Source organism: Cynocephalus volans, chromosome 9 (genome assembly GCF_027409185.1).
Source record: "Cynocephalus volans isolate mCynVol1 chromosome 9, mCynVol1.pri, whole genome shotgun sequence".
Taxonomy (NCBI): domain Eukaryota; kingdom Metazoa; phylum Chordata; class Mammalia; order Dermoptera; family Cynocephalidae; genus Cynocephalus; species Cynocephalus volans.
In genome coordinates this window covers 66,088,295-66,100,722 of record NC_084468.1, presented here as the reverse complement: position 1 = coordinate 66,100,722, position 12,428 = coordinate 66,088,295, and the positions used below count along the sequence as shown (strand labels likewise).

The window sequence follows — 12,428 nt, the reverse complement described above, 5'->3', positions numbered from 1 at the left end:
TTGCTAGATTAAGAAAAAATATAGGGTTTTATGGAAACATGTAGCACTGACAAGGAGAGGAAAGTCAAGGAATTCCAGAAAGACTCCTTAGAAGAAAAGATCATTACGACCCTTAAAAATTATATTATTTGCTGTGAATTGCTGGGTTCCATCACATGACTGTAAGTTCCTTGAAAGCAGGTATATTGTGTTGTGTTTGGTGTTACATCGCAAGCACTTAGTGTGGTGCCTGGCACATACGAGGCATTCAAATATCTGGTGGGTGAATGAGCGAGTGAATGAAGGGAACTCCAGATGTGATTAAGGAGGAGTTTGCCAGATGAAGATGACAGGGTGTTCCAGCCAGAGGAAACTGTGAAGTCACTGCAGTGGGTGCAAGTGTGGATGTGATTGCCATGAAACAGGCTGAGAAGGAGCAGGGACCAAAGCAAGCAGGATCTTGTAGGCCATGGTAAGGAGTTTGAAATTGATGTTGAGGAGCAGTTAAAAGCCATTAAGAATTTTAATCCAAAGAAAGGATATAAATCAGTGTGTGTTTTTAAAAGTTCATTCTTTGTTCTGTTTATATACTAACAATTCAAATCCACTTTAGGAAAAAAAATGGAAACTATAGATAAATATAATTTTTTAAAAAATCACCTATAATCTCACCACTCAGAGATAACCACCATTGGACCATAAATAACAAGCAATCTCTCTGTTATCTATTGCTATGTAACAAACCACCCAAAACCTAGCAGCTTAAAACGATTATTATTTCTCATGGGTCTGTGCATTGATTGAGATTAGCTGGGTGGTTCCTCTGCTCTCTGTGGTGTAGCTGAGGATGACTTTCAGTAATCCAGCCCGAGCTTCTTTGCTGCATGGTGCCTGGCTTCCCAGGGGGATAAAAGGGAAGCTGCTTGTCCTCTTAAAGCCTAGCTTCAAGATACACTGAGTTTCTTTCACTGCACTTTAGTAGGCAAAGCAAGTCACAAGGCCAGCCAAAATACAGGGGAAATAGACACGACTTGTTGATGTATACAGCATGTATGCACAGAGATGGGAAGACTTATTGACTGCCTCACTGAGAAACTACCACACCATCTGATTTGCTAAACACAAAGACAGTAAGTTGCTGACCATTTCTGTTAAAAACAATTAAGAAAAACTGAGTTCAAAAGTGACAATTGCAAAATACATTGTTTTTGTCCATGTAAGAATCTAAGTGGGTTGACTTAATAAGCTGACAATTTGCATGTGTGGTGGGGGAGGTGGAAGGTATGGGGGATCATATTGTGATCTAGAGTTGAAATGAAAGGAATCTAAGGAAAAGGGCAGATCCCAGACAAAGAAAATGGTTAAAATTGTCATGAGAGTGTTCTGCGACCAACACCTCTGTAGTTAACCTGAATATTAATTGAGTGTGACAAGTAATTAAAACATGTTAGTTGTCCAATCTCCCTTCCTAGAGGGAGGAAGTAGAGGCAGGGTGGAGTGGATGGATACCCAGGGCCCAGGCATAATACTTCAGCATGCACAACAGCTGAAGAAGCAAAGTGCACACACCACATCCCAGGAAATGAGTCAAAATTTGAAAAGCCAAATCTGTTGCCAAGTCAAGGGGGGTCAAACATGAGGCCAAAATGTAGCCTTCTCCTCACCCTCTCCTCTGAATGGGGCGGAGGCTTGAATCTCAATTTTATTTGCCAGTCATGAGAAAGCCACCTCGTTGAATGGCACAAGGAGGGCATAATTAGACTCCTAGGTGTGTCTGTGAGCCTCCTGATAATGCCTAAAGAGGAAGCAGAGTGCCTTCCAATTTCTACCTCTCTCCTTCAACCCCACTGCCATTGCTTCAGTTGTCTTCCATTGACTGGTCTCCATGCTACTCATCTCCACCTGTTCCAGTCCACTTTCCATATAGCTGCCAGTTATCTTTCTTAACACACATATTTTTTTAGCTATAGAAAATGGCAAGAAAAAAAAAGGCCAGAGACAGGTGCAGTGTTCAGATTAGGAAGAGATTTGTATGTCATGATATAGGTTTTTTCCTGATTGAGAGGGACCTTTTAAACAAATTTACAGGATAGACAGTCAAATTTGCATATTTAAGAAGGATATGCAGGCATCAAGGTAGAGATCAGAGTAGGCCTAGAGGCTGAAAGATCACTAGGATATTACAATAATCCTGCTGATAAAAAGTATAGGTCTGAACCAAGCCAATGGCAGAAAAAGAGGTAACAGAATACAGAGATATAAACAGTATCAATGAAATCATGTAAGTGATGGAGGCTGGTGACCTACAGTAAACAAGCGGAAGGAGATGAGGCTACCAGCTAAGTTTCTGACTTGAGTAGACAGAATTCTTATTTACTGAGACAGACATACAGGAAGAGCAGGTTTGAGAGTAATCGGAAACTTCCAAGTGGGATGGCCAGTTGTGAATAAATAGGTTGGGAGCTCCGTAAAGTGACCTAGACCAAATATACTGAAAACCAGAAGGGGGAAAAGATGAAGCCATGGCCAGATTTACCCAGAAAGAGCATCTAGTAAGAAATGCATTACAATCCTAGGGGAACTGAAGAGGGTCTCAAGATTTGGAAAGCCACAAGCAACTTTTACATTCCAAATCAAAATCTGAAAACAGAATATATTGTCTACTAGTTACCAAATTAGGTAGCAAGAGAGGGTCATTCTCAAGCAGAGACTCTCCACTAGGAGGGCAGGAAAACATGCCCCTATCTCCAGGGGAGAAGTATTAACACAAAAACCATATTCAGTATACCTGATTTTCTAACTAGAGAAAACAAAGTCTACAGAACTAAACTAGATGGGAAACCTATGCAAAAAACTTTCAAGATCACCCAAGACATAGAAAAAGGAGGTCCAAAGAACCAGAGGCTGGCAGGGCCCATCCCAGCTAACACCCCATGCTTATTTACCAAGCAACTTTCGGATTAGAATTTGGTTTATCTCCAGAAAGAGATTGTGCTCATCTGCCAACCTGAGCATTCTGCTGTACTTGGTACCTGTCACCTTTCAATGTAAATTAACAGACATTCAGGTTAATACCACTGTCTTTGAGAGTTTGTTGAGTATGAGTCCACCCCAGAGAGAGGTCAATTCTCAAGTGACAGATTCATTTTCGGTATCTGCAAGGCTAAAGGCCAAACTGTGGTGAGGAACTATCACCTAGAGGACTCCTGGTAGCCAGTTAGAAGGCTTACCCTGAAGGCACTCCAGCCTCACATTTAGACTTCTCATTGAAATACAGCAAGCACTTTTATCAAAAGATTGAAAATTAAGATGTAATTGTAAACAAGGAGAATTCATTAATATTTTTATTTTGACTGTAATCTATTATCGCTTCAAAAAGATCCACTTCAGAAAACATCCAATGGATGGTGACTTACCAATAAAAAGTCATCAATGTATGACTTATAGTACAGAATACACAATAAATTATATTTACATGCAATGACTAGACTATCACACACACAAGGTAAAAAAAATACAGTATTTTTATGTACATTTTTTAAGATTTACATTTTAATATACAGCTTATAAAGTTAAAAATTCTCTGTACAAAATCTTATGTGTACAGAGTTTATATACCCTCATTCTTACAGCTGTATCACCATACAGATTTGCTTAAAACTATAACACTACAAACACATGGGTTCTTTGTACTTCATATCCAATCTTGGCATTCATACAATACATTACTTTTGAAATGTGAATTACAAAAGAAATAAAACATAATCATGCAGACATTTTTTAATAGAAGAAAATAAGAAAATGTCCTACTAGATCAACATTTATCAAATCCATGGTTACCTAGTTCTGTTCAACTTCCTGCACTGCCTTCATACGGGTGCATGCAAAACTAGCACATTATCAATTTTTTTTAATAACATTAAAATAATACTACAGTCTGATAATACTTAAGCATTAGGAATGTAACTATCTAACAGCCCTTGCCTGCCAATTATTTCTGCTTTAGCAGAAACTTCAGTTAAGACATTACACACTAATATTCACAGAAATGTCAATATTATAATTCCTAAGTTTACTGGAGCTACATCAGATAGTACACTTAAGATTTAAAAAACAGAACAAAAAGGTGTTTGACATTTAAGAATATATTCTTTGTTCTGAGAATGAGGGAGGGGGAAATCTAAGATAAACCATTAAGGTATTATCCATAGTCCCTGCTAAGGAAGCACTTGCACACTCCCAATCTGTTTAAATAAAGACACCTGAAAGTTTTGTAAGAAGTTTAAGCTACACTATTCACCTTTAAAAATCTTCTTGAAAAGTAACAAATTGAAGGTATCAGCACCTTCCCTCCTCCCCCAAGTAGCTAAAGATCAATGAGAAAAATAAAGTGCCAATGTCTAAAGTATTGTTAATTGTTTAAGAGGCACTAACCCATTTGATGGCTTAGGATTAAATATGAAAATAGGCCAGATCTGATCTGAATAATAAATAGAAGGTAGGTATTCCAGTCCATGCAATTCCTGCCTAGATGGAGGCTGGACCAGAAAACTACCTACACCACCATTTATTGCTTTGAAACCTGTACACATATTTTAAATTCTGACACAGAACAATTAGATTTCTAAGATGGAAAGCACAGTGTCTGTGCCACTTTAAAGTTGAAAAAGAAAGTGCACTCTTGATCACTGGGAGGAGAGCTGCTGAGACTCTCTTCTCCACAACTCATATCTTCACAAGAGTCCTCACTAATAAGGGAAAAAGAGAGGCAAAAAAGAGGATATCATTATTTAAAATACACTTAAATGTTTTACATGCAAAATAAAACTGCTATAGAAATATCTATGATTTTAGGATTTTTATATTCAAAATTTAAGCTTTACAGAGACAAAACTTAACTTCCTAAAGTGAAGTCTATTGTAATCACATTAGAAAAGATAGATTTTCTTAAAAGCTTTAAACAAATTACTGTTTGCCAAACTATTGTTCTTGTATCAATTAATAACTGTATCAGGGCTGGCCGGTTAGCACAGTTGGTTAGAGCATGGCCTTACAATATGAAGTTCAAGGGTTCAGTTCCTTGTACCGGCCAGCTGCCAGAAAAAAAAAAAAAAAAAAAACCCTACCAGCAACTAACTGTAAATTCTAAGCATTTTAAATCCAATAAATGCAGACTAAAGATAACATATCTCCTTTTACATGGTCTATTTAGATGTCTTTCTTTAGGTACTCTCAAATATCAAAGCAAGAAACTAACAAGCTATGAAAATGGAGCTTCTGGTCCTTTATAGCATAAAACAATTAAATTTCGAAAATTTATATAATTCAGTTTACAAACAAAAATAAGTAAATTCTGAATAAGACAACATTTGACAAAACTGTAAGAACATCTATAGAAGTCTGCCCCATTAGTGGTGGTGGTTGCCCTTATTTTCTAATCACCTACCCCTCAGACTTTCCCCATAGCACCATATTTGGAATTCACAGCAACATTAAAAAGACCAGAACGCCACTTCAGGTTTTTTGTGGGGGGGTTTTTTGTTTTTTGTTTTTAACTAAGCTGTATTTAAAACAGCAAGGGAGATGAGGAGGAAGATAGAAAACAACCAGTTTTTTGAAAAAAGCAGAGCTAGGTAGTCCTTATTACCTATTTTAATAAAACTACTTCTGGTTAATTTTCTCACCGGAAGAAATGATGCTTATTGAGTAGGGGCTTTCTCTGATGACTTATTTTAAAATATTCCATAGTTCAGTTTTGAGTATAAATTCAGTAATATTTAGTCTGGGGAAGTCTAATTAGTCAAGGAAATTGCTTACCTTTCACTTTCATCAAAACAACCCCCTTCTGGTATTGTTGGCAGCTCAGGAACACTGTAATAGCTGTTGTGGAGATTCTGGGCTGTGCGCCTTGAAACAATCCAAACCAACTTCTTAAGATCTGGTTTGCAACATTCAGGAGAAGAATATTCTGCTAGGCATTCAGAAACTAATTCCCTCCAGTAAAAGAAGTCAGCATCATTAATCTGAAATAGATAATTAAATGAAGATTTTATAGCATTATTTCCCAAACCTTGCTATACCTTGGAATCACCAGCTGTAAAAAGTACAAATGTCTGGCTCCCACCTCCAGATATTCTGATTTAACTGATAAAGAGTGGGACATCAAGATTTTTTGGGTTATTGTGGTTTTGGGTTTTTTGTTTTGTTTTGTTTTTGCGGCTGATGAGTACAAGGACAGAACTCTGGACCTCAATGTTATCAGTACCATGTTCTAACCAACTGAACTAACTAGCCAGCCCTTTTTTTTTTTTTTTTTTTTTTGACATCAAGATTTTTTTTAAAGTTCCCTAAGTGATTGCAGCCAAAATTTGGGAACCACTGGTTTAGAGAAGAGCACCATTAAGTATAACTTACCTAGGATTCATACAAAGTGAAAACACACTGAATAAAAACATTCTAGGTCTATTAATAAATCAACTATCAAGGATATTCTTTAGTAGCCTTGACCCAAAGGAATTTTACATGACACAAAATAATTTTACATTCCTTCTGTTACTAAAGAAGTTAGCAATATGAGAAAAGAGTATTTCCCAAAAAGGATATAGTTCCTCCACACCTGGAGAATGTCCCAGTTTATATCAAGGAATTAATCTCCACTAAAGAGGTTTCCAGATACCACTATCAATAAAAAGTTCAGATGAAAACTAAGAAAATCATGATTAAAGCAAGACCTAGAAGTTATGTTAGAAACAAAGTGCTTCACATTGCATATATTTTCACCACAAACAGGTTTTTATATCATCTTGGCCTCCATTTCCACCTCATCCAGCTACATCTTAACCCCTTTGTAACCTGGTTTCTCCTTTTCTCACTGCTCTACTGACATCACCTCTGAGGTATCCATGACCTTCAATTTTCATTATGCTGGACCTCTCATCAAAATTCAATACTCTTGACCATCTTCTTCTTAAATACCTCTTTTCAACCTCATAGTGGTCTTGTCTGAATGTACCTTTCTTTAGTTGGCTCCTTACAGTGGAAAGGCCAATATTGAAAACCCCAGAGCTACAATTATCCCCTATGCAAAGGACTCCACAAGTTTCTTATGGTTTCAACTATTACTTCTTCATTAGAAATCCCAAATCTCAATCTCCAACTATAGTTTATCTTCCGAGTCTTTGTTTTAGACTGCCAAATGCCTGCTAGACACTTACCTTACCTAGCTGGGTATACAAGCATCTAAAATCATACTTCATTTCAAATTAACTTCTTTTAAATTTCCTGCTGATACTCTCTACCATTAGGTCCAAATCTTGGTCATTCATGACTACTTGCCTCATTTGCATACTTGGCTTCTAAAACCACTGTTTGAGTTGGATATCCTTACTCCTGCTTGTGACTATCACCCAGGTATTGTATCTACAGGCCTGCTCTAAAATGACTTCCCAAACCCTTCGAGTCCACAAATTTTCTTGGCCATAGCCTTTGCTATCGAAACCTTCACTATCAAAGATTCTTTTGCTCCAACCAGGCTCCCAGTCACAGTGCCTCTCCTGGTATGCCCTACTTCTTTGCTCACACAACTCCAAAGTACTCCCTATATTCATCATATTATCTAGCACTGAGATACAATAATAAACACACCACCTCATATTAAGTTATATAGTTCCCTAACTAGACTATTAGTTAAAGAAAAAGCATCGTGTTTTTGTTTGTTTTATACCTCTTTCTGACTGTAAAAACTTACTGGGCTAGCCTAAGGGGTTTAAAAAGAGAACACTGCTGATGTTATTTTGGTAATGCTACTAATGGGATAATGATTCAGCCCTATAGATTTGATAGGATGCCATCCTATCCCATCAGTGTATGTACTAAGTCTACTTCCTAGTATGCATTTTAGAACAATGAACATGTGGCAATGTATACAGCTGTATCACCATATGGCATGAATACTATAGAAGGGACACCTGCAGGCCCAAAGAAGCTGGGTGAAGTGAAATCCTTCCAGCTTAATACTGTCTGGATCAAAGCTGCATTTTGAGAACCCGAACACTTGGGATACAAGAAAAAATGAGTGTGAAAGTTAGGAGCCCCATAAAATATTAATGTTTAAATCATCACAGAAAAAAAATGAAACATTAGGAAAGAAATTACTTCTAAAGAATAAGGACTGAAGATATTTACCTTGGATTGTTTTTTAACAAGCAGGAGAATTTCCAGTAATTCGACAGATTTCAAAGTTTCTACTTCCAAATTGAGAAGGCACAAGGCTAATATAGATGGCTACAAGAAAATAAATAAAAATAAATGTTTTTTAAAAATTCAAAATAGAAACTGTGAGACATATTTAAGCAAGAAATAGACTTACTTTTGCTTTTGAAAAGACAAGTCGGCAGTTGCAAGCTTTTAGCTGAGCTTCTAGTTTATCAAGGCTAAGCAGTTCTTTCCTATACAATGCAAAGACAAAGATTTACTAAACTCCCAAAGATTTAAATGACTTTAAGGACTTGCCATTAAAAGTCCAAGTTGAAAGTTTGGAGGGGATAAAAATATAAATTTCATTGGCATACTAATTCTTTTACTGTTAACTATAGCAGTGCTCAAAGTACAAAACTTTTATATTTAATCCCACTGACCTTTCTGAAGTATGACAAAGTACAATAGCATGGTATAAGTGCAAAAAGTTTAAGGCAGTAGTAGCTTCCAATTCATAGTGCAATTTTTCCGAAATTATTTTTTCCATCCGTTTTATGTCAGAAGCAGTACATTTACATTGACTAATCCGTATTACATCATGAGTGGATGGAATATTGCATTCTTCTTCAACTATCCTAGCAGCCAGCAAAAAACAACAGACTCCAATGCAAGACAAATGTTTAGGTTTCACCTGAAAAACAAAGAAAAAAAGTCTTCTTTTAACAATCATCACTTTGATTTAGCAAGACAGATACTTTAAAAAATATTGTAATGATGTCCCTACTCTTAAGACAGAAAACAATCAAGCTGCTTCCCTATAGGTATTGCCCTTTCCCACAATATACTGTTTTACATTTTAGACCTTCTTAACCTCCTTTTTCAAAAAAGTGCTTTTTGAACATTTAAGTTATTTAACTTAAATTTAAATGCAGATAAAAATAATTTCAATGTAGGTTCAAAAGCTAGATATCTAGCATTGAGTTGCACTGTATATTTCAGACTTAAGAGATTCATAATAGTACAATCTCTCTCAAAGTAAATTAATCCTTTCAACACCAAAAATATACTACTACTTCTCTGGATACAAAAATAATACTTTCTACTTCTTATTTTTTCATGCAAAAATCTTTAAGGATCATTCCACATGTCAATGTAATTTTGCCCAAGAGAAATATGACACTGGTTGTGCAGTGTGGGACATATGTAAAAGCTGCTATGGACAGATGGCTGCCCTTTTCTTTTCAGTGCCCTGAAAAATGACCCAGCAGCTGACAGCTATCCTATTGGCAGCAGAATCACCACATTTTTCTAACAGTTGCCGGTGACTCTTCATTAAGACTGTAGCTCCCTGCTTTAAAAAGACTTGTAGAGAAGGCAGTGGGTACCCTTTAATAAAATGTTATACTTCATTTGTCATTTTCAGTATTAAAAACATCTAGGCTCCAACAGAAACATGATGGGAGATGAAAATATGAAAACTTTATTTTAAGAACTGTATGCATGTACAGCGAATAACTAAAAAATAGTAGTCTTCCTTTTGTCACATCTTCAAAGAAAAAGTACTCAAAAGGTAAGCAAAACCTAACTTAAGATACAATACAGTTAACTTTGTAGTCTTAGTTTGGCACTAACAATCACAATTCTAATTATTATAAATGTTTATGTAAAGCAAGCATTACTACATTCATTTAATAAATATTTATTGAACCCTTGTGTGCTAGGCACTGGGCATAGAAAAATGAGATATATTTATAAAAATATTAAATACCTTCATGAGAGCCAAAAATCTGTCCAAAATATTGACAGCCAGGACAAAAGTTTCAGTGCAAGATCCAAAAAAGTTAGTTAAACTCCTTAAATCTTCTACTTTGGCATTCCTCAACCTTGGACACAAAGTGTTATCATTCTGCAATAAAAACAAGAGCCAAAATTTATGATTTTCTTAGAACAAGTTGGATAATACACACAGATTCAAATAATAAGGTAAGTTTTGAATTCTGACAGGGTTTGGCTCTAGAGTCCATACCTTTTTTGTAATTAATTACTTAATTTTTTTGGTGGCTGCCAGTATGGGGAACTGCACCCGTGACCTTGGGGTTGTAAGGCTTCACTCTAACCAACTGAGCTAACTGCCAGCCCCAGAAATAATAAGGTAACTTTTTCCCCTTAATCTCCATGAATATGGGGTGGAAAGAGTGTTATTACTTAATTAAAGCTATACACTTTGTCAGATATAAGATGTAAACCACTGCTTTTTTAAAACACACACCATAAAAGCGCTTTATCAATTCAATATAAAGGTGAACTGCTGCCACATCCCAGAGGATTACAGCAAACATAATGCAATTCCCTTGGAATGGAGATAGTGTTTCCTTGTTTTTGTTCTTCTAAAACCATAAGTATTTCACAGACAGAGGGTTATTTCCACAGATGAACTGCTCAATTCCCTAAGAGTCTCCCACCCAGAAGCTGCAGGCTGGGGACCCACATTTGAAGAACCACTTCTCTATAGTTAGTATCGCTCATTTTTGCAAAGAAACAAAAGCATGACCCTGTATTAAGGTTTATCTTTGCACTCCAGGAAGACCAGTTTTGGTCTTGATAAACTCTGCAATCTTTAATTTTAATTCAAGTGGGAAAAAATAAGTGAACTCCTCCAAACCCTATCAGATGTTTCAGCAAGTTATCTTTTCTGAGAACTTACCTCCGGGGTAGCCTCGATCAAGCTCAGCCCTTTTTCTCGAGGTTGGAATCTCTGTTCTTGCTCCAGGTAGAAGTTCAACAATCCGAGGAGATGGACTCCTTCACGACCTGCCAGGTACTCTGCACCCAAATCCTTCATCTGCAGCAAAGACAGAAAATAGGAACAGTTAGAACGTAAGCTGGTGGTGATGGAGGTTGGGGAGTGGGGCAGAAAAGACCCGGTGCCCATACCTCCAGCGAGGGGCGCCCCGACACACGTTGGCGAGGGGCGGGTGAGGGGATCATTCACGTCCGCCAGAACCCTAGGGCAATCCTCCCCACGGCAAGGAGGTGTGGCAGGGGGAGCGGTCGTGATCACGTCCGCCGGCCAGCTCTGGGTCAGATCGGCCAGCCCCGGCCTCTCGGCGTTTCACAAACAGGAAACTGTCCGCTGGCGGCGGTGTCCCCACAGTCCGCCCACCTGAAGCCGCACGGGGAGCGCCTCCTACCAGGGAACTGCACCGGGGGCAGCGACTGCAGCGGGATCTGGGGGTGGGGCGTTGCACAATAGGGGGGAGGGGAGGGAAAGTCTCGCGACTGAACAAAGAGCCGGAAGGAGGAGACTCCCGAGCCCCGCCCCGCCCGGGGAGCCCAGTTCCAGAAACCCCCCTCTCGCTAGAGTCCAACCCCCAGGCTTTCCCCACCCACTTCGGCAGCGCCTACTCCGGACATACCCGAGTGGCAGACACCCGTATCCAAGAGAATGGAGGCATAGCGCGGCCCACCCGGCAGGGGTCCGGGGGCAGAGGTCCAGCCCGCCCAGCTCCCGGACGAAATCCACTAATGCCCGGTTTCGCAACTGTGCGGAGCCCTGGGCTGTCAATCCAAGAAGCAGCCACCCTAACAAGCCCCCATGACAAAATGAGAGGGGGCCGCCGAAGCGGAGAATTGCCTTTAGCTTCGTCGCCCCCTCCATCCACCCCACCAGCATCTCTCCGTCGCCGGGTCCAACTCCCGCAGGGCTGGGGCTGAAGGCAGGACGGGAGTAGCTCCCGGGGTAAGGGGTGACCAGCACCCGGGCACTCTGACCGCCCTCCTCCCGTAGTCCAGACCACGAACAAAGAAACTCAGAGCGATCCCGGTAGGCCCACTCACCGTGCCGGAGACGCGCCCCCACCGACCGCGGCGTCGCAGTCTGGAGGGGACTGGGCTTGGCGGGGACGGCCGGGGCTGTCTCCGAGGTCGGGGACCCGCCGCCTCAGCGGTGCCCCCGGACCGACATCAGACCCTTCCCTCCCCCCCCCCAAGCACAGCCGCCTCGGCCTTAGAGCCCCGGCTTCATGCCGCTCGCCCCGCGCCCACCCTCCGCTGGGGTGCAGCGCCAGCCCGTCTCGCCAGCCCCACCACCGGTATCTCCGCCGCCGCCCCAGCGGGGGCCCCAGCACACCCCTTGTTTTTGTTTTGAGTTTTCGACGCCCCCAAGGGGGCGGGGCACGTGACTCCCCGCGGAGGGATCCTGCACTTCCGCTACAGCTCTGAAAAAGAGTCCCATCCTTAGCCATGGTCTCCAG

At 40.0% G+C, this 12,428-nt stretch overlaps 1 protein-coding gene across 2 annotated transcripts; it reads right to left on the bottom strand.

Annotated features, from left to right (window-relative positions):
• Positions 1–3,335: 3,335 nt before the first annotated feature.
• On the bottom strand, positions 3,336–12,175 carry CCNG2 (cyclin G2). 2 transcript variants are annotated; one of them, XM_063108260.1, is made up of 8 exons: positions 12,013–12,175; positions 10,880–11,017; positions 9,944–10,081; positions 8,616–8,866; positions 8,348–8,426; positions 8,164–8,262; positions 5,797–6,002; positions 3,336–4,727 (listed from the first exon to the last, which is right to left on the bottom strand). In XM_063108260.1, exons 2-8 carry the CDS (start codon positions 11,015–11,017, stop codon positions 4,604–4,606), a joined length of 1,035 nt encoding a protein of 344 aa, XP_062964330.1. In that variant the 5' UTR covers positions 12,013–12,175; the 3' UTR covers positions 3,336–4,603. The 2 variants fall into 2 exon arrangements, with proteins under 2 accessions (XP_062964330.1, XP_062964329.1); XM_063108259.1 differs by lacking the exon at positions 12,013–12,175 and adding an exon at positions 11,110–11,205.
• Between the last annotated feature and the right edge of the window lie 253 nt (positions 12,176–12,428).